At 40.3% G+C, this 23,084-nt stretch overlaps 1 protein-coding gene across 2 annotated transcripts in view; it reads left to right on the top strand.

Moving 5' to 3' along the window:
* Positions 1 to 23,084, top strand: part of CDC123 (cell division cycle 123) — a 74,511-nt gene that overhangs the window by 31,277 nt on the left and 20,150 nt on the right. The window contains exons 9-10 of one of the 2 annotated variants that reach the window (XM_084623503.1): positions 1,830 to 1,952; positions 13,166 to 13,194. In XM_084623503.1, coding sequence (XP_084479629.1) covers positions 1,830 to 1,952; positions 13,166 to 13,194 — 152 coding nt within the window. The remainder of the gene's footprint in view (positions 1 to 1,829; positions 1,953 to 13,165; positions 13,195 to 23,084) is intronic. The other variant, XM_084623504.1, reaches the window with a different exon arrangement.

The raw sequence follows: 23,084 nt of genomic DNA, 5'->3' as shown, positions 1-23,084 counted from the left end.
GTATTACAGGCCCTTAGCTGTTAAATTCTAATTTTAAAAATGTAATAAATATACCTTTCACCATTTATTTAAAAAATGTAAAATGACAAAGGACCTTCCCATCTTATGTAAAGATGTTACCTATAAAACAGCCACATAGAAAAGGTTTGGCTGCGTACATGGGCCGCAGCTGGGGCTAATTTGCCCCACCCCATTTCAGAGCTAGAATTATTTTTAAAAATAAAGTCCCTGGCCATTAACATCGAGCAGCCTCCAGCTCCAGATTACAGCCAGGTCAGTAGCAACCTGTCCAGATGGGACGTGAGCAGCTGGCAATTTTAAAATATTTGCACAGTGTTGTAGACAGCGCTGGAGATACTCAAAGAATCTGGACACTCAAATAGCAGCAGCAGCTGGTGCCATATTTCAGGGCCTTCAGAGGCCTCTGTGGGAACATCATAATGTCAAGCTAGCTATAAAGCTTGCAGCTAGAGAACCACACTTGTGCTAACTCTGTTGTATGGCAGTGAAAGCTGAGCACTGAGGAAGGCTTCAGAGTGGCAGACTGACATTTTCGATTCTTGTCTTCATCAGCTGCTCAATATTAAGTGGCAGGACAAGACCAGAAATGAGGACATTCATAGCTGAACCCAGCAACCACCTCAATCAGTGCTGATTCAGTTTTGGTGGCTTTCTTGGTGTGGAGATGATATTAGGATGGAAGACCCATAAATTACAAAGTGTAGGGACCAAGGAATGCTGCAACATGATTGACGATCATGTGGTCACCAAAACCTTTGGTAGCGCCATGAAATTGCCAGTGATGGACATAGACTGAACATCCAGCCTTATTACATTAAGGGCCTAGGTAGAAATCCATCGGAATGGCACTTGATTTTCAAGAAAGCTTCTTCCTTTAGGGATTTTGCCATGATGATGATTTTAAGAGCTCCTATACAGGAGGTTATATACCCTTGAAAGAGGGCTAAGTGAGCTCCTATTTTGTCTTGTGCAGCAGCAGTTAGTACTGCTTTTAAAGCTGTGTGCCACTTAGCTTCAATGACTCCGGATGTACAGACAGAAGTAAGGAGCCACACTGGCTTCTGTCAGCACAGTAAAATAAGTGTTCTGCAGCAGGATGCAGTAGTCAGCAGTGACTCCTTTTCTCTGTTTCAATCCCTCCGATGCTTTGAGCAGGGGATTGGACTAGATAACCTCCTGAGGTCTCTTCCAACCCTAATCTTTTATGATTGAGTTTGAAAAAAGGTGTTTTGCTCAGCTTCTTTGGACCTGACAGGCTTTGACATAGGTCTTGTTTTCACAGCACTGTTAGCTAGAGGTATAACTCAATTGTTGCCCCTAATCCAACTTGTGCCCACACACAAAAATCTGTGGCTCAAGTTAAGTGGGATTTTAAGCTTGAGGTAGCTTGCCTGTCAGAGGGTTGGCTTGAGGACCACTGAAGGTCAAGCTAGTAATTCAGTGGGAACTCAGCTTTAGGCTTTTGATGAGAAAGGGAGTTATTAAAAATGTGGGAAACTGAGACAGTGTCCTCATATAACGAAAGTGACAAACCACCAGGGGTGTCTGTCTGTCTGTCTTGTAATGGGTGGGGGGGGGAAATCTTCAAACACTAGAAAGTAAAGCTGAAGAGTAAGCAGCTGGGAGTGTTATTTTGTTGCATTTAAAATTGATATTTTTCAATATAGATCACAATGTGCATCTTTCTAATAACTCAATCCTGTCCCACTAACTTCTTGGCATCTCAGTAACACTTAAAAAAAAGAAAAGGAAAAAAAAGGCTGTAAAATGTACATATGTAATTAGTTAATTAATTGAATTCATAACAGGTATATCCCAGAGAGACTACACTCAATACTATGAGCATATCTCTAAACAAAACGATGAGATCTGTAGATGTATACAGGAGTTCTTCAAGAAGCACATTCAATATAAATTCTTGGATGAAGATTGTAAGTATCTCTTTAAGGGTTGTATTAGAAAGCAAGATTGTGGGAAGTGGGAAATGTTTTATGGAAGTTCCTAATTGCTTATTAGTCACACAAGTAAAAATTAACTTTAAAATAGAATCTGGGGGCCTGATCCTTCAAACATTTCTTCATGGAACTCCCATTGACTTCACTATGAGTTCTGGGCTCAAAAGGGCTTGCAGGGCCAAGAAAGTAGAAATGAGGCCTATCAGCTGCTTGCCAGCCTGGGATTGTTTCCTACAGTTACTTAGAAATACCAGTGAAAAATAATATTTCCTAGTAATATTTGACATTGCTAATATCTTAACTCTACAGCTATGTAATGTTTTTGTTCTCTGACTGCATGCTAATGCTAGTTGCTGCTTGCACGGTGTTTGGCTCTTCGATTTGAGAGAGTTTTGTATTCACTGAAAATGTCAATCCTTCCACCTGTAGAGGAATGATTTAAAAAAAAAAAAAAAAAGAAAAAGAGGAGGTTGGTGGTAAGGAAAAATTACACATTAATTATGTACCCAACAAAATAGATAGGAGGCAAATAGGTATTTAGATATTTGGTTACCTTTTATTCAATAGTTAATAGTTTATTCACCTGCAAAAAAAAAACAAACAAAAAAACCACACCTCCAATTTTTTAAATATCAACATCTGATAAATATGCCTTGTCTGCTAAATGTCTTATTAGATTTTGCTCAGTTTAATAAAATCACTGCAAGAGATGTCCTAGATGTTGTAACGCCATTAAACAGAGATCTCATGACTATATTTCTATATAATATCTCTTTAAACAAAAGTTCACTGTAGTAATTATTTTATTTCTGATATTTACATGGCACAGATTTGTAAACCAGTTAATACTTCCCAATAAATAAATACTAGGGCTATTAATTAATTGCACATAATTCTCATGATTAACTCAAAAAATTAATTGTGATTAAAAAAAATTAATCGGATTAATCGCAGTTTTAATTGCATGGTTAAACAATAGAATACCAATTGAAATTTATTAAATATTTTGGATGTTTTTCTACATTTTCATATATATTGTATTCTGTGTTGTAATTGAAGTCAAAGTGTATATTATTTTTTATTACAAATATTTGCACTGTAAAAATGATAAACAAAAGAAATAGTATTTTTCAATTCACCTCATACAAGTACTGTAGTGCAATCTGTTTGTCACGAAAGTGCAACTTACAAATATAGATTTTGTTGTTGTTACATAACTGCACTCAAAAACAAAACAATGTAAAACTTCAGAGCCTACAAGTCCACTCAGTCCTACTTCTTGTTCGGCCAATCGCTAAAACAAACAAGTTTGTTTACTTTTACAGGAGATAATGCTGCCCTCTTCTTATTAGAAATGTCACCTGAAAGTGAGAACAGGCATTTGCATGGCACTTCTGTAGTCGGCGTTGCAAAGTATTTACGTGCCAGATATGCTAAACATTCATATGCCCCTTCATGCTTCAGCCACCATTCTAGAGGACATGCTTCCATGCTGATGACACTCGTTAAAACAATGTGTTAATGAAATTTGTGAATGAACCCCTTGGGGGAGAATTGTATGTCCCTGCTCTGTTTTACCCGCATTCTGCCATATATTTCATGTTACAGCAGTCTTGGATGATGACCCTGCACATTCACTGCAGATTTGACATAATGCAAAGAAGGTAGCATGTGAGATTTCTAAAGTTAGCTACAGCACTCGACTCAAGGTTTAAGAATCTGAAGTGCCTTCCAAAATCTGAGAGGGATGAGGTGTGGAGCATGCCTTCAGAAGTCTTAAAAAAGCAACGCTCCAATGCGGAAACTACAGAACCCGAATTACAAAAAAGAAAATCAACTTTCTGCTGGTGGCATCTGACTTGGGTGATGAAAATGAACATGTGTCGGTCCGCACTGCTTTGGATAGTTATCAAGCAGAACCCGTCATCAACATGGACGTATGTCCCCTGGAATGGTGGTTGAAGCATGAAGGGACATATGAATCTTAACGCATCTGGCATGTAAGTATCTTGCGATGCTGGCTACAACAGTGCCATGAGAACGGCTGTTCTCACTTTCAGGTGACATTGTAAATAAGAAATGGGCTGCATTATCTCCTGTAAATGTGAACAAACTTGTTTGTCTGAGCATTTGGCTGAACAAGAAGTAGGAGTGAGTTGACTTGTAAGCTCTGAAGTTTTACATTGTTTTGGAGTGTAGTTATGTGACAACAATGCAGGTTTTTTCTACATAATTCTACATTTGTAAGTTCAACTTTCATGATAAAGAGATTGCACTGCAGTACTTGTATGAGGTGAATTGAAAAAAACTGTTTCTTTTTTTACAGTGCAAAAACTTGTAATAAAAAATAAATATAAAGTGAGCACTGTACACTTTGTACATGTTGTAATTGAAATCAATATATTTGAAAATGTAGAAAGCTCCAAAATTATTAAAATACATGGTATTCTATTATTGTTTAACAGTGTGATGAATTGTAATTCATTTTTTTAATTGCTTGACAGCCCTAATAAATACTGCAGGGGGAAAAAAGGCCAGTTCTGTAACATGAGCGCCTAGAGCAATTCAGGATCTTAAATGATGGGTAGTTACCAACAATGACTAAAGGAATAGGCTGGATCCTTTCAGTAAAAATATTGATTAAATGGTCCCTTCAAAAAGGGTGCTGATGCTTTTTTGTTTAACTACTTCATTGATTTTTTTTAAATTAACAAAACATTCAGAACTGAACATTGGGGATGGAAACATATATGAAAGAACATTTAATAAGAAAGTATGTGGATCAATTATTTATGAAGATTAAAAAGCTACCAAATGTTTGCCATTAGAACAGCTATGATATCTTTTGAAAAAAGGAATTGTAAGTCTGTTTCCAAGAAGTTTTTTTATATATATATTTTTTTAAATGTTGACATTCAACATTTTAGCTGCTTAGACCTTTTCATAGCTGGACTATAATTTAACAGATTCCCACTGCAGTAGTAGAAGTAACTTGCACTGCATTGTGGTTTAAAAACTAAAATTGCAAAACATTTCATAGTGGGAACAATCTCCACACTCTCCCAGTCCAGCAAACCACTTAAGTATGCACATAATTTTAAGCATATGAATTGTCCTGTTGAAGTCAGTGAGCTGCTCATGTTTAGTGGGTAGCCCCATTGACTTCAATGGGACAACTCACAAGTTTAAAGTTATGTGCATGCTTAAGTGTTTGCTGGATTGGGGACTCAGTCCATCCCCTGCCCAGTGTAAAACAGTTTCTTACAGTATCTCCATCAGATTTCTTGAAGTGTGGTGCCCAGAGCTGAACACACTACTCCAACGGAGGTCTCACTATAGCTGAGTAGAGCAGAACAGTTAACTTCCCTTGTCTTACATACGCTTCTGCTAATACACCCCAGAATGATATTAGCCTTTATTGCAACTTTATCACATTGTTGACTCATTTAATCTATGATCCACTATAACCCTCAGTTCCTTTTCAGCATTTCTACTGCCTAAACAGTTATTCCTCATTTGGTAGTTGTGCATTTGATATTTTTTTTCTTCCTAAACATACTACTTTTTGCTGATCTTTATTGAACTTCATCTTGTTGATTTCAGACCAGCTCTCTGATTTGTCAAGATCAATCTGAATTCTGGTCCTGTCCTCCAAATGCTTGCGACCTCTCCCGTCTTGGCGTCATCTGCACATTTTATAAACATGCTCTCCACTCCATTGTCTAAGTCATGAATGAAAATATTGAATAGAACTGAACCCAAACCAGACCCCTGCAGGACCCCACTAGATACATCCTCCCAGTTTGACAGTGAACTATTGATAACTACTCTTTGATTACAGCCTTTCAAACAGTTTTGCACCTGCCTTGTAATAATTTCATCTAGATGCCATTTTCTTAGGTTGCTTATGAGACTGTCCAGTGGGCCTGTGTCAAAAATCTCACTAAAATCAAGATATATCACCTCTACTGCTTCTCCTCATCTACTAGGCCAATAACCCTGTCAAATGGTTAAGCCTGTGCATGTTTAAATGGTTTGCTGGATTAGATTTCTTGTCCATTTGTATTACCATAGTCCCTAGGAGCCCTAGTTATGGGCCAGGACCTCACTGTGATAGGCACTGTACAAACCCAGAACAGCCCAAAGGGGCTTGCAATCTTAGTGACCAAATCAATCTTCCGTCCCCTTGATTTTTCTGAAAAGTGACATTTTCTCATGCCAACCTATGTTTTACTGAATTATTGTTGTTAATCTTGCAGAGACAGGTATTTTATGAAAGAACCTTGATAGTCTCAGAGGCTGGAATTCTGTTTGTCCTGATCACTGTCCTTGGAGAAGGCTAGTGGCCCTGAAAGCAGTGTCTAGTGTGATAGTGTTTCTAGACCTAAAGAGCTGTGAAAAATCCAAACAGAAGATCATGTCATTCTGATTATCATCTTGCTTTTCCCCTCTACTTTATTTCCAACATGATTTTACCTGATATGTCATCAATTGATACACCAATCAATTGATGAGACCAATCTTTTAAAAAATGGGTGCCTAGAGTTAGGCTCCTAAAGTGCGGTCTGTGGGTGGGGAAAAGATTTTCTACTGGTTGCTGCCATCTGGCTTTCTTTAATCTTTCTCCTCATACCAAATAGACAGAGCTCTCCTTCTGAATTCTCTTTTGAGAAAAAAATACTTCAGGGTGACCTGACCTGATGAAGTCTTGCAAATCTGTGGGCTCAGGCACTAATAAATGCTGATCTTCTTTCTTTTGGAAGGCTACTTCCAGGAAGTGCCACACAACAGTGGGTTTTTTGTTTGTTTGTGTCTATTGATTTTAATTTTTGTTTCCAGCTTGTCTATTGACAGTTACAGTATTCACTGTTGGGTAGCAAATTGATTCTGTTTTTTATTAAATAGGTTCTTCTCACCTCCATTTTTTTTTTTTTAAGTTATAGTGTTCTAGTTTTTCTGTCAATCTTCCCTAGCTTCTCTGCTGTTCACAGAGAGAGTTGTTTGCGCTTTTTCCACTTGGATTAGTACCATGTCCAGGTGGAAGTGCTGAATAATTGCAGCTGGAGTACCTCAGATTCATAGCAGTTAGAGAATAGAGGGATGAATTTTTTTTTAGAAAAACTTTTAACTAATTTTAAAAAGTTCAAAATACTATCCCAAAAAATGAAGAGGAATGTGGAAAACTTTTTCTTAATCCTCATTTTTAATTACCCTTATGAAAGGTGCTGAATTCGTAGCCTTTGCATCTGAAACCTTCAGTTTAGCTATGAATGCATGGTACAGCGTGGGCAATAGTGGAGCAAGTTGTCTCATAAATCCCCACCAAAACACCTCAGTTCTGTCCGGGAGGCACCTCTGTGGGAGAGGGAGTAGCTCAACTGTTCTTGCTTGTTTAGATTTTTTATTGTGCAAAGATTACCAGCCAATGGTGCCACTTAGTACCAGTTGTGATGTGAATGCCTGTCCACTGACAACTAGCTTGGAGCATCAAACAACAACCAGATTGCAATGATTTATGGTCATCACTGCCTTGGGCCTGATTTAAATTGACAAAGATGACTTTACTATGAAGTGCCTGTAGCTTTTGCATCAATGAAACAAGTGTGCTCACATCTCCTGTTTCTGTTAATCAATAAGCTTGGTTGAGCAGAGGTGCCAGGTTTCTTTTTCCATTAAATGTTGTTCCTTGCACAGATGAACAGCCAGACTTGGGGCTTGTCTGCCTGAGAAAATTGCACAGGTTTAACTTGAGGTGATTTTTAAACTGATTTAGCTAAACCAGTGCAAAAGGCTGTGTAGACACACACTTTAGTTTAAGCCAGCTTTATTTCAGTTTAGCTAAAGTCAATTGGGAAGTGGTTTATGCCAAGCTGCAATAAGCTATTCTTAATGCTGAAATAAGAGTGACCACACAGCGGTTTTACGGGTTTCACTAAATAAGTTTTTAAATTACTTCAATTAAACAAGTGCAACTTCTGCATGTAGACATGGCCTGAGTTTTCAAAAAGTCTGTGTGCAACTCTGCATAGGAAGACATAAGAATGGCCATACTAGGTCACACCAGTGATCCATATAGCCCAATATCCTGTCCTCCAACAGTGGCCAGTGCCGTATGGTTCAGCGGGAATTAACAGAACAGGGCAATTATTGAGTGATCCATCCCCAGTCATCCAGTCCCAGCTCCTGGCAGTCAGGGACATCCAGAGCATGGGGTTGTGTCCCTGCCCATCTTGGCTAATAGTCATTGATGGACTTATCATCCATTAATTTATCTATTTTTTTTAATTAGTTATATTTTTGGCCTTCATAATATCCCATGGCAAAGAGTTCTACAGGCTGACTGTATATTATATGAAGTACTTCCTTTTATTTGTTTTAAACCTGCTGTCTATTAATTTCATCAGGTGACCCTTAGTTCCTGTTTTTTGTGACGGGGCAAATAACACTTCCTTTTTCACTTTCTCTATACCATTCATGTCTTTATAGACCTCTATCATATCCGCCCTTAGTTGTTGTGATGGGGTTCCTGGGGTGCATCCTGGACAGTGGGACTGCTGAGCCCCCTTTCCCACAATCTGGGGTCTCTCTCTCACTCTGTGATGCTGTTACCAAGCTACAAACGTCTGACAGGTGCTGCGCTTACACAGACATCCACAGGCAAGGACACCCACAACTGAGTTACATAAATGCTTCTCCTAGCCACTCATGAACCAACAATAGAGTGGCTCCAGTCAATTTTCCCCCAGCTTCCCAGTCTTGCACCCCATAACTGTACTGTCTCACGCTGGGCAGAAGCCTGACCAGTGAAAGTTCATTACCCAGTTTGCCCCTCCCTCAGTGTGGCAAGGACACACACTAGCCTTTGTAAACTGAGCTAAGATTTCCAAAGCACTTCAATCAAAACTCACTGTTATAGGTAAAATATAAACAGATTTATTAACTAAAGAGAATACTCAAAATGTCTATTATAAGTAGCAAGCATAGAGATTAAAGTTGGTTACCTAAAAATAAAATAAATTTGCAGTCTGAGTTCTACAAATTAAACAGGATTTGAATCAAGTAGTGTCTCTCCTGAACAGATGGTATAGTTCTTCAATGCACAGACTGGGACTCTTCTCCAGCCTGGGGCCATCTTCCACAGTCCACAATCTTTGTCCTCCAGATGTGTTTCCAAGTGTTGAGTTGTGTGGGGGAGTAAGGCCAAGTCACGATGTCACTGCCCCCTTCTTTTTATAGTTTCTTCCAGCTTGTTGGAAAGATCTTTTGCTATGATGTGGGTCAAGCTCCATTGTATACAGTTCCTGGGACAGTGGATTCTTTCCTTGATGGGTGTTGGTGAGCCATTAACACGGTCTGGCTGCTCCATTGTTATACCTAAATGCTGGTTCTGAGTGTTCCCAACTTCACAACATATTTCAGTAACACACACACAGCAAAACTTCATAACTTCACATGCAATGATAGCGCCTACAATCCAACAGGATATTCATGTTCAACAGATTACAACTTTTAAAATGATGCCTCGCAAGGCGTACTTCATACAAAACATATAATGATATGACCACGGTGAATAGGGCGGTTCCGGGGTGCTGCTTTGAGATACAGACTGCCATAGTTGTCTCTTTTCCAAGCTGAACAGTCCCATTCTTTGTAATCTCTCCTTATATGGAACCTGTTCCATACTCTTAATAATTTGTGTTGCCCTTCTCTCTGTACCTTTTCCAATTTCAGTGCATCTTTCTCGAGATGGGGCAACCAGAACTGCACACAGTGTTCAAGGTGTGGGTGTACCATGGATACATATATATAGTGGCATTACGATATTTTCTGTTTTATTATCTAACCCTTTTCTGATGGTTCCGAACGTTGTTAGTTTTTTTGACTGCTGCTGCACTTTGAGCAGATGTTTTCAGAGAACTATCCACGACTCCAAAATTTTTCTTGAGTGGTAACAGTTAATTTAGACCCGGTCATTTTGTATGTATAGTTGGGATTATGTTTTCCAATGTGAAGTACTTTGCTTTTATCAAGATTGAATTTCATCTCCCATTTTGTTGCCCAGTCACCCAGGTAGTGAGATCCCTTTGTAAACCTTCTCAGTCTCCTTTGGACTTAACTATTCTGAGTAATTCTGTATCATCTACAAATTTTGCCACCTCACTGTTCACCCACTTTTCCAGATCATTTGAGTATGTTGAACAGCACAGGTTCCAGTACAGATCTTTGGAGGACCCTGCTCTCCATTGTGAAAACTGACCATTTACTCCTACCCTTTGTATCCTATCTTTTAACCAGTTACTGATCTATGAGAGGGCCTTCTTTCTTATCCCATGACTGCTTAGTTTGCTTAAGAGTCTTTGGTGAGGGATCTTGTCATAGTCTTTCTGAAAGTACAAGTACACTATATCGACTGGATCACCTTTGTCCACATGCTTATTTACATGCTCAGTGAATTCTAATATATTGGTGAGGAATTATTTCCCTTTACAAATGCCATGTGGACTCTTCCCCCAACAAATCATGTTCATTTATTTGCCTGATAATTCTGTTTTTTACTATAGTCTCAACCAGTTTGCCTGGTACTGAAGTTAGGCTTATGGGCCTGTAATTGACAGGATCACAGGATTGACGTTTCATTAGTTACCTTCCAGTCATCTGGCACAAAGTCTGATTTAAGTGATAGGTTACATGCCACAGTTAGTATTTCTACAGTTTCATATTTGAGTTCCTTCAGAACTCTTGGGTGAATACCATCTGGCCTGGTAACTTAAACTGATATATTAAACAGTAATATTTCAAAACCTCTCAATTGACGCCTCAGTCTGGGACAGTTCCTCAGATTTGTCATCTAAAAAGAATAGTTAAGGTGTGGGGAACTCCTCCATATCTTCTGCCATGAAGACCAATGCAAAGAATTCATTTAGCTTCTCCACAATGGCCTCAGTTTCCTTGAGTGCTCCTTTTGGCCCTCACTCCTCCAATGCAGTGGTTCTCAACCTTTCCAGAATACTGTACCCATTTCAGGAATCTGAAGCCCAAGCCCCACCACCTGGGGCTGAAGCATGTAACTTAGCTTCGTGGGGCCCCCTGTAGTGTGGGGCCACAGGCAATTGCCCAGCTTGTCACACCCTAACGCCAGCCCTGCACTTGTGACTGCCCCACTTAACTCATCCCATGACCCCCCGGGGGAATCACGACCACCAGGTTGAGAAACGCTGATTCAGATGAATTGACAAACCCCCGGAAGACGTCTGCGTGGTTGAGTACCACTGCTCCAGTGGCCCCACTTACTGTTTGCCTGGCTTCCAGCTTCTGATGTACTGGGGGAAAAAAAATTGCTGGTAGTTTTTTGTGTCTTTAGCCAATTGCTCTTCAAATTCTTTCTTGGCCTGCCTTATTATCCTTGTATGCTCAACTTGAAAGTTTATACATCTTTCTATTTCCCTCACTAGGATTAGACTTGCAATTTTTGAAGGATACCTTTTTTCCCTTTAACTGCCTCTTTTACTCTTCTGTTTAGCCATAGTGGCCTTTTTTTGGGGGGGGAGGAGGGAGGGGGTCCTCTTATTGTTTTCTCCTCCCCCACTTAGGGCATACATTTAGTTTGCACCTCTATTATGGTGTTTTTAAATAGTCACCGTGCAGTTTCCAGGTATTTCACCCTTGTGACTGTTCCTTTTAATTTCCATTTAAGTAGCTTCCTCATTTGTGTATTCCCCTTTTTGAAGTTAAATGGTACTGTAGTAGGTTTCTTTGGCATTTGTCCCCTTACAAGGATGTTAATTTTAATTACATTACGATCGCTATTACCTACTGGTTCAGCTATATTCATCTCTTGGACCAGATCCTGTGATCCATTTATGACTAAATGGAGAATTGTCTCATCTCTTGTGGATTCTAGGACAAGCTGCTCCAAGATGCAATAAATATATGGATTTGTTTAACGATACAAAAAAGTTTACTGTGAAAAATATAGATAGATATATAGATATGGAGAAACAACTGTTTCATTGAAATCTCTGAATAGTGAAGGGTTTGTATTAAAATAGACATCGCTAGGCAGTAGGTGTGTTGTGACTACTGTGTTGTGTACTAAAAGTGATCATTTCACTTCTACCTTCTCTCAACCGCCCACCCCTGTCTGTTTTGTCTCATCAGGTGCTGAATGTAATCTCTTTGTGGCAAGGACTCTTTATTATGTGTTTCAGAGTAGCAGCCATGTTATCCGCAAAAAGAAAAGGAGGACTTGTGGCACCTTAGAGACTAACAAATTTCTTTGAGCATAAGCTTTCGTGAGCTGCAGCTCACTTCATCGGATCCATTCAGTGGAAAATACAGTGGGGAGATTTATATACACAGAGAACATGAAACAATGGATGTTATCATACACACTGTAATGAGAGTGATCAGGTAAGGTGAGCTATTACCAGCAGGAGAGTGAGGGGGAAAAAACCTTTTGTAGTGATAATCAAGGTGGGCCATTTCCAGCAGTTGACAAGAACGTCTGAGGAACAGTGGGTGCGTGGGGAATAAACACGGGGAAATAGTTTTACTTTATGTAATGACCCATCAAGGTTTCCCCCCTTCCTGCCCCCCGCCCTCCCCCCGCTCTCCTGCTGGTAATAGCTCACCTTAACTGATCACTCTGGTTACAGTGTGTATGGTAACACCCATTGTTTCATGTTCTCTGTGTATATAAATCTCCCCACTGTATTTTCCACTGAATGCATCCGATGAAGTGAGCTGTAGCTCACGAAAGCTTATGCTCAGATAAATTGGTTAGTCTCTAAGGTGCCCCAAGTCTTCCTTTTCTTGTGTGTACCACAGCTAGCACAATGGGGCCTTGATCCCTGATTAAGGCCTCTAAGTGCTACTACAGTACAAACAATAATATTGAAGATAAGCTCTCCTTTGTTTCGAAGAGCATCATAAAATGTTTTGGGGTGGAAATATCTGTATTAAACAATAAAGACCTGTAGAAAACCCAGTCTATGCACTGGCAACAGGAGTTTTCTCTATTACTGTTTCTACTCTCCATCATAAATGAGCGCTGTCCTGGGCTTTCCGTTTTGTAGGCAGACTAAACTTTGGGCATTTGTGCTACAAGCACTTGTTTATCTGTTTACACTTAGCCATGTATGTAACCACATATATTTTGAAACTAACAAATCAATTTTTCTTCTTTCCAGTTGTTTTTGATGTGTACAGAGACAGCATGGTAAGTTGTTAATGGCTCATATTAGTGGCATATTCTTTATATTCTGTGGAAATTCTTATGCTTCCTAAGTACAATAGAGGTGAAATGAATGATGGCTTTAACCTCCTGAGAAATATTGTGATGGTGAGTGTGTGACATTGCACACTATATGATTTTATGAAAGTATGCTGATGAGTGTGAATATAATGTAACTAAAATATGCTTCATGCAAAAGGTCTCTTGTAAGGTATCATTACAAAGCTAATAATCTACTGAGTGTAGTCATCCTATTTGTATAAATGTATCACTATTGTATCTGAAACTAGAAATATGTAATATAACTCTGAGGGCCTATTGTAATTATGCAAAGTGTGGGCCATTAATCGTGGTTTGGAATCTTGATGGCTCCCATCAACCAGGACAATTGACTGTGGATGGCTCTGTTTGCAGGCAGGCCTTCCTGTGAGTCAGGCTGGGAGGAATGAGGGCTTAGGGTCTCACAGGATATGTGATCATGTCACCTGAACTGGAATCCATCTTTCATCTGGTGTTTTTCCATTGAGAAGGAGGGGTGGGAACCCAGAGGGACAAAAGATTCCCACCGTATGCAAAAGATATATAAGTGGGTGGAACAAACCAAAGAGGAGTCGTCATGAGGAATCCCCTAGCTACCACCTGAGCTGGAACAAGGGCTGTACCACGGGGAAGGATTGTGCCCAGACTAGGAAGGTGTCCAGTCTGTGAAAGAAACTTATTGAAACATCTCTAAGGGTGAGATTTTATCTGTATTCAGTTTTATTACTGTACTAGACTTAGACCTGTGTGTTTTATTTTATTTTGCTTGGTAATTCACTTTGTTTTGTCTGTTATTACTTGGAACCACTTAAATCCTACTTTCTGTATTTAATAAAATCACTTTTTACTTATTAAGTAACCCAGAGTATGTATTAATACCGGGGGTGGCAAACAGCTGTGCATATTTCTCTGTCAGTGTTATGGAGGGTGAACAATTTATGAGCTTATCTTGTATAAGCTTTATACAGGGTAAAACGGATTTACTTAGGGTGTGGACCCCATTGGGAGTTAGGCATCTGAGTGTTAAAGACAGGAACACTTCTGTAAGCTGCTTTCAGTTAAGCCCACAGCTTTTAAGGGACGTGGTTCAGACCTGGGTCTGGGTTTACAGCAGGCTAGTGGGTCTGGCTCAAACCAGGCAGTGCACTGAAGTCCTAAGCTGACAGGGTGGAAAGCAGAAGCAGACATAGTCTTGGTACATGAGGTGGCAGCTCCTAGGGGGTTTCTGTGATCCAACCTGTCACAGAGTGAATGAAAAATATCTAGATTTTTTATTTAGCATTCCATTCTGCAGTTGTTTTCTTATATCATCAAGTCCTGTTGACTTGAGTGTTATCTAATGGATCTAAATATTCTTTAACCTGTTCTTTCCTATTTTGGCTTATGTCCTCCACCTGTGTTGTTAAGATTGTGCTAAGTATCAGGTCATCGTTAACCTTTTTAGTGAGGACTAAAGCAAATAGGCGTTAAACACCTGATCCTTCTTGAGCTCATCTGTCATTCGCTTTCTTTCCCTGTTAAGTAGTGTACCTACACTTTCCTATTTCTTTTTCTTGTTCCTAATGTATTTATAGAACCATTTTGTGCCCTAGCTTTTCTGATTTTGTCTATACATGCTTATGTTTACTTTTGTACTACTCCTTAGCAATTTGTCCATGTTTCCATCTTTTGTAGGATTCCTTTTTGATGTTTAGGTCATTAAAAGAGCTCCTGATGGAATCATATTTGCCTTGTACTATTCTTCCTCCATTTCCTTCACATTAGGATAGTTTGCTGTTGTGCCTTTAATATTGTCTCTTTGAAAAGCTGCCAGCTCTCCACAACACCTTTTTCTCTCAGATTTTCTTAGATTCGATACCATTCAGGTAGGAAAGTAAGATGATTGGGATGTGCATGTGTTATATTACAATAATGTTTGTAGTTCTTTTGCAAATAATTTTCTCCAGAGAATAAGCAGTTTATCTTTAAAAGTATGTAACAGAATCTTTGATAAGACTTTAAAAAAATGTTTAATGGTGTCTCTCACATTTTGGGGTGCAATCCAGACCAGTGTGGGGTTGTCATCGCTTGCCCTGTAACCTTAGGTGCGTGAATGTTCTGCTGCTGTGGCTCACAGCCTGGACACCAACAGAAAAGCACACAGTATTCTGAGTAAAAAGAAAAGGAGTACTTGTGGCACCTTAGAGACTAACAAATTTATTTGAGCATAAGCTTTCGGATGCATTCAGTGGAAAATACAGTGGGGAGATTTATATACATAGAGAACATGAAACAGTGGGTGTTACCATACACACTGTAACCAGAGTGATCACTTAAGGTGAACTATTACCAGCAGGAGAGCAGGGGGGGAAACCTTTTGTAGTGATAATCAAGGTGGGCCATTTCCAGCAGTTGACAAGAACGTCTGAGGAACAGTGGGGGGAGGGATAAACATGGGGAAATAGTTTTACTTTGTGTAATAACCCATCCACTCCCAGTCTCTATTCAAGCCTAAGTTAGTTGTATCCAGTTTGCAAATTAATTCCAATTCAGCAGTCTCTCGTTGGAGTCTGGTTTTGAAGTTTTTTGTTGAAGAATTGCCACTTTTAGGTCTGTAATCGAGTGACCAGAGAGATTGAAGTGTTCTCCAACTGGTTTTTGAATGTTGTAATTCTTGACGTCTGATCTGTGTCCATTTATTCTTTTACATAGAGACTGTCCAGTTTGGCCAATGTACATGGCAGAGGGGCATTGCTGGCACATGATGGCATATATCACATTGGTAGATGTGCAGGTGAACGAGCCTCTGATAGTGTGGCTGATGTGATTAGGCCCTATGATGGTGTCCCCTGAATAGATATGTGGACACAGTTGGCAACGGGCTTTGTTGCAAGGATAGGTTCCTGGGTTAGTGGTTTTGTTGTGTGGTACATGGTTGCTGGTGAGTATTTGCTTCAGGTTGGGGGGCTGTCTGTAGGCAAGGATTGGCCTGTCTCCCAAGATCTGTGAGAGTGATGGGTCGTCACAGAAGCACATCACAGCTTAACTGAACTGGGGTAAATACACCCTTCCCTTCAAACACAGCATTGAGTTGGTTTATTGTAAAAATTAACCAAATTTATTACCGAAAGGACACAGGTTAAGTGATACCAAGTAGAAGGAATAAAGTTAGAAAGGGTTACAAACAAACAAAAGTAAAAATACTTTGTAATGGCTAACACCTAACTTAACAAGCTAAAGTCTTTGTTCAAGGTAGCTTCTTTACCAATCTTCCATTCCAAGAGACTTCAACCCCTTTGGTTGAAGGACCTATCTTTCTCGGCTTGCAAGGATCTGGTCTATTGTATCTGTGCAGTGATGCATAACTTAAGGGTTCTCTGCCCCTGCCTTAATAGTCCAGTAAACCGTAGAAAACCATATCTCTAAGTTAATTGATCTTGCTTCTAGAGGCAGGGAAGTTCCCTGGGGGGTGCTGTCTCCTTCTCCTGCCAAGAGTAAGTGATCATCTTTCCCTACTTGCTCTCCTGATGACTTTGTTTACCTTGCATATAAATATGCCACCTTTGTCTCTGGCTGACAACGAGGCTGGTCAGACAAGCAAATACACAGTCCTTTGTGATCTGAAAACGCTGACTCCCCAGCCATCTTGTGAGTTTTAATAGTTCTGTTTACTGCATATGTAAATTACTATCCCATTGTTGCTGGTCAACCCTGCTCCATTTGTATTCAAGGCCTGAGCAGACCTGTTTTATACTACATTCAAATACAGACTTTAAAACATAGTATCCGACAACATCCATAACTCCACATGTAGTATTTAATGCAAACATTTCACAATGATATTAATCACTAGTGTGTCAATAGTTTTCCAGTGACACGACACCTTTTACGTACAGATCACGCCACTAATGAGTTGGGGTACACTGATCAAGCCTGCTGAAACTCAGTGTTAGATACCAGGAAGCCACTTGCCCTAAGGCACTGGGGTGCTCTGAGGGTCACACCTCCCCCCTTACAAAGCTGCAGGAGGGTTAGTCATTGGCTGACCCAGAGGCAGCAGGTCAGGATCCTCTTTCTTGGCCAGGGTGTCTGCCACCATATTTTCTTTCTCCTTTATATAGAAAAAACCTGTTTTGTCTCCTTTGTCTGTTTACAGTCTCTGGGATATAATATCAGAGCATGTCCATAATTTCACCTACAGAGTTGTTACAAACATTTCACAGTGACATTAATGACCAGTGTAGTGGTGGATTTCAAATGATATATTACATCTCATGTTTTAAATAAATATCATGACCCGAGTGTGTGAGGTGCAGTGACTATGTCAGACCAGACAAGAATTGCTGATGTAGAATAGTGAACCATTGTTGGGCGTCTGTGTCACAGTATCGCAAGAAACTGATTAAATATTACAGGGGCGACTGATACCTCCACCTATTATTAAGGTGGTCTGTCATGTCCCCTCTATAAGAGCCTGGTTTTAGTTGCTTATAACTGGACTGTTTGGCCTGAAATTTTCCAAACTGGGTGTCTGCCTTCAGCTGAATTATTTTTCCAAAACTTTCAGCCAAAATGGTTTAGCCTTTTCTGAGAGCAAGGCTAGGGAAAAGTACGTTGTTTTGCCAATGCAAAACAAAATTCTGTTGATCTTTTCTTTGACCAGCTGTAGCTGCCCTGCTGCTTTGGAAGAAGGACTTGAAATATGGCAGAGCATGGCCTTTATGTCAGCGATGGGCCTTTTGCCATTCCAGAGAAAATCCACCCAAAGTTGGCCAATTTATAAGCCTGTGAAAAATCACAGTTTGCACATGCTCAGACTTCAATTTTAATAGCTAAAATCTCCTGTTATCCTCACTGAGCATGCTCAAGCCTCATAGCTGCTCATGCTGACCAAACTGAGTGTGTGCTATCCCCACATACCAAAGTAATATGCTCCACCCAAGGGCAATAGGGAGAAGCTGGACTTTCCCGAGAATGACTGTTCCTAGCTGCTTCAGACCATGGTGAGGCTAGGCACTGGAACTGAAAGCAGGGAGCCTCTCTCTCCTGTGTTCTCACTGACAGCCTTTCAGGAACATCCAGGCAACATGGGGGAGGAAAATGTCTGATTTGAATACAGAGGGGATGAAAGCCATACTGGGGAGAGGTAAAGGAGGAGATTGCAACAAGGAATCTAGTGCAGTGGTTATTTGATCAGGATTATTTAGTCGGGCCCCCTTTCTTTATGTCTGTAACAGTTTACACCCCACCCCCCAAGTACTTATACCACAACCCCGCTCTGAAGGCAAAGAGTGGAGAGCAGCAGCTGCTAGCTGGGCTGCAGCCACACAGAAGTAAGGGTGGCAATGTGAAAAGTGATATTCGTCAATACCACTTTTCACAGCAGATGTTATGATATGGATATTTAGGCCTGTTTGCAAAGGCCTAACTTTAAGAATTTAGGTGTATTTTTATTACTTAGCTAGTTATAGAGGTATAAAAGAAAGAATCAAAATCACTGTTTGCCAGTGTAAGGGCCTTTTGTTTACTGTGACAGTCTGAGGCCCTGTTCTTAGGCTAAGGCTGGGAAGTGTATGGTTACATTTTACATTTTAAACCAGTTACATTGAAATAAGGTGCTATTGGGCTGTTAAGAATACAGTTTTGTTGTTTCAGTGTAACTGGTTTAAAATGTAAAAATGTAACCCTACACTTCCCAGCTTATGGCTGCCTCTGTTGCTTAGCCAAAGGCATAAGCCTAAAAACAGGGCTTCATACTGTCACGGTAAACAAAAGGCCCTTACGCTGGCAAACAGTGATTTTGATTCTTTCTTTTATACCTCTATAACTAGCTAAGTAATAAAAATACACCTAAATTCTTAAAGTATAGGCCTTTGCAAACAGGCCTAAATATCTATATCCTAACATCAGACTGGTCAGAAAGGTTGAAGTGTTCTCCTACCAGCAGAGTACCCAGAAGTCACCTACTACAGTACAGGCCCAACAAAGAAAATAACAGAACGCCACTAGCCGTCACCTTCAGCCCCCGACTAAAACCTCTCCAGCGCATCATCAAAGATCTACAACCTATCCTGAAAAATGATCCCTCGCTCTCACAGATCTTGGGAGCCAGACCAGTTCTCGCTTACAGACAGCCCCTCAACCTGAAGCAAATACTCTCCAGCAACCACACACCACACAATAAAACCACTAACCCAGGAACCTATCCTTGCAACAAAGCCTGATGCCAACTCTGTCCGCATATTTATTCAAGTGACACAATCATAGGACCTAATCACATTAGCGACACCATCAGGAGCTCGTTCACCTGCACATCTACCAATGAGATATATGCCATCATGTGCCAGCAATGCCCCTCTGCCACGTACATTGGCCAAACCGGACAGTCTCTACGCAAAAGAATAAATGGACACAGATCTGACATCAGGAATCATAACATTCAAAAACCGGTAGGAGAACACTTCAACCTCTTTGGCCACTCAGTAAAAGACTTAAGGGTGGCAATTCTGCAACAGAAAAGCTTCAAAAACAGACTCCAACAAGAAACTGCTGAGCTTGAATTAATATGCAAACTAGATACCATTAACTTGGGTTTGAGACTGGGAGTGGCTGGGTCATTACACATATTGAATCTATTTCCACATGTTAACTATCCTCACACCTCCTTGTCAACTGTCTAAATGGGCCATCTTGATTAGCACTACAAAAGTTTTTTTTCTCCTGCTGATAATAGCGCATCTTAACTAATTAGCCTCTTATAGATTGTATGGCAAATTCCACCTTCTGTGTGTGTGTGTGTGTATATATATATATATATACTTACTATATGTTCCATTCTACGCATCTGATGAAGTGGGCTGTCACCCACGAAAGCTTATGCTCTAATAAATTTGTTAGTCTCTAAGGTGCCACAAATACTCCTGTTCTTTTTGTGGATACAGACTAACATAGCTGCTACTCTGAAACCAATCAGGTCTTAGGCATCTTAGATTTGGGCACCCAAAATCAGTGAATGCTTTTGACATTAGTCTTTCTGTTCCTTAGCTCCCAATCTGTAAAATGGAGATAATACTACCCTTCAGCTCACAGGGGCATAGTGAAGACAAATTAATATTTGTGAAGCACTCAGATACTAGTGAATAGCACTATCTGGGGATGAATCAGGGAGAAATTAATAATTCTGTTTTCATAACAGGGTTTGAGTAGAATGCAGTAAATAAGGCATTGGGCCACACATGGAATAAGGATAAAACAAAATATTGAATAGCTGCTCACTAAGTGAGGGCCATCCATCCTGTGCACTGAATGAAGTTGTGGTCCTGTGGAAAAATGTGTGGTCATGTAATTAACGGGCTTGTCTACATAATGTTTCAATGAAACAGCACAACATGTATCAGAGTAACAGCCGTGTTAGTCTGTATTCGCAAAAAGAAAAGGAGTACTTGTGGCACCTTAGAGACTAACCAATTTATTTGAGCATGAGCTTTCGTGAGCTACAGCTCACTTCATCGGATGCATACCGTGGAAACTGCAGCAGACTTTATATATACACAGAGAATATGAAACAATACCTCCTCCCACCCCACTGTCCTGCTGGTAATAGCTTATCTAAAGTGATCATCAGGTGGGCCATTTCCAGCACAAATCCAGGTTTTCTCACCCTCCACCCCCCCACACAAATTCACTCTCCTGCTGGTGATAGCCCATCCAAAGTGACAACTCTTTACACAATGTGCATGATAATCAAGTTGGGCTATTTCCTGCACAAATCCAGGTTTTCTCACATCCCCCCACCCCCATACACACACAAACTCACTCTAAGTGCACTAGGGAGCCTTTAGTGTGCACCAGCAGGATCTACACCGAACAGTTAATGCACAGCACATTAGTGCACCTTAAAAATCACATCCCCATAGAGTACATTATCCCGTTTTGTGGACAAGCCCAAAGACTGTATCATGTTGCTTGCAAACAAGGAGGCCGAGATCCGGTTGCATAGGCAACCTTAATCTGGCATTTTCTAATTTTTAGTGCTTAACTTTGCAGGCGTAATTGTGTTTGACTGTGTGATAGAAACTACTGGTGATGACAAGTTCCTAATAAAGAAAAGGGAATTGGGTAGACTTAACTACCGAACAGATCTTCTCTCTTCTTGAGATCGATGTTATTTGAAGGACTCTGCCTTTTGCTGTATTCTAGAAATAATGTGACCCAGCACGCGTTTATTTTATGAACACTTTCACTGCAGATTTGACAAAACACAAAGAAGGTACCAATGTGAGATTTCTAAAGTTAGCTACAGCACTCGACCCAAGCTTTAAGAATCTGAAGGTGCCTTCCAAAATCTGAGAAGGACGAGGTGTGGAACATGCTTTCAGAATAGTTCAAAGAGCAACACTCCAATACGGAAACTTCAGAACCCAAACCACCAAAAAAGAAAAATAACCTTCTGCTGGTGGCATCTGACTCAGATAATGAAAGTGAACCTACGTTGGTCAGCACTGCTTTGGATCATTATCAAGCAGAACCCGTCAATGGCATGGACGCATGTCCTCTGGAATGGTGGTTATAGAATGAAGGGACATGTGCATCTGGCTCGTAAATATCTTGCGAGGCTGGCTACAACAATGCCATGAGAACGCCTGTTCTTACTTTCAGGTGACATTGTAACAAGAAGTGAGCAGCATTATCTCCTACAAATGTAAACAAACTTGTTTGAGCGATTGGCTGAACAAGAAGTAGGACTGATTGGATTTGTAGGCTCTAAAATTTTTAAAACAAATAATTGTTTTATTTTTGAGTGTAGTTATTTTTTTGTACATAATTCTACATTTGTAAGTTCAACTTTCATGGTAAGTATATTGCACTACAGTACTCGTATTAGGTGAATTGAAAAATGCTATTTCTTTTGTTTTTTACAATGCAAATATTTATAGTCAAAAATAATAATATAAAGTGAGCAAAGTACATGTTGTATTCTGTATTGTAATTGAAATCAATATATTTGAAAATGTAGAAAATATCCAAAAATATTTAAATTATTTTATTATTGTTTAACAGTGCAATTAATCGAGATTCATTTTTTTAATCGCTTGACAGTCCTACTCATTATTTGAACCAGTTGTGATTTGTGGGGAGGGGCCTGACTCACAATGCTCCAGCAGATGGAGTTGGCAATACTGATGATTTTAAGTACTGATTCTGACTCTCAGGTCTCTCGGTGGCTGATATGTAGAGAAAGTTTCTGGGTTTTGTAGTTAGGTACTATTTTTGGCACTGTCATTGTATAAACAGATGTGTGTCTGGATTGGAAGTACTTCTTGTACCAATGCATCCAGTCAACACCAGGTAATTTTATGACATTGGTTTCAAGTCAGGCTAAAAGCTAAACACAGCACAGGTACAAAATCTATTCACCCAACCCAGGGGTTCTCAAATTTCATTGCACCGCGACTCCCTTTTGACAAGAAAAATTACTACACGTCTCCAGGACGGGGGACCGAAGCCTGAGCCTGTCCGAGTTCTGCCACCCTGGGTAGTGGGCCAAACCCCAAGCCCCACCACCCCAGGCAGGGGGACCAAAGCAGAAGCCAAGGGCTTCAGCCCTAAGCAAGGGGCCTGTAACTTGAGCTCCGCTGCTCAGGGCTGAAGTCCTTGAGCTTTGGCTTTGGCCCTGGGCCCCAGCAAGTCTGAGCCAATCCTGGTGATCCCACTAATATTTGGGGTCCTGACCCACAGTTTGAGAACCGCTGACCCAACCTGACTTCTGAAAGAAATTTGATGAGGTTCAACAAGGACAAGTGCAGAGTCCTGCACTTAAGACGGAAGAATCCCATGCACTGCTACAAACTAGGGAC

This window comes from Lepidochelys olivacea, assembly GCF_965140295.1.
Source record: "Lepidochelys olivacea isolate rLepOli2 genome assembly, chromosome: 1".
NCBI lineage: Eukaryota > Metazoa > Chordata > Testudines > Cheloniidae > Lepidochelys > Lepidochelys olivacea.
Note: the sequence above shows the minus strand (reverse complement) of the source record. Positions and strands in the feature narration are given on the sequence as shown.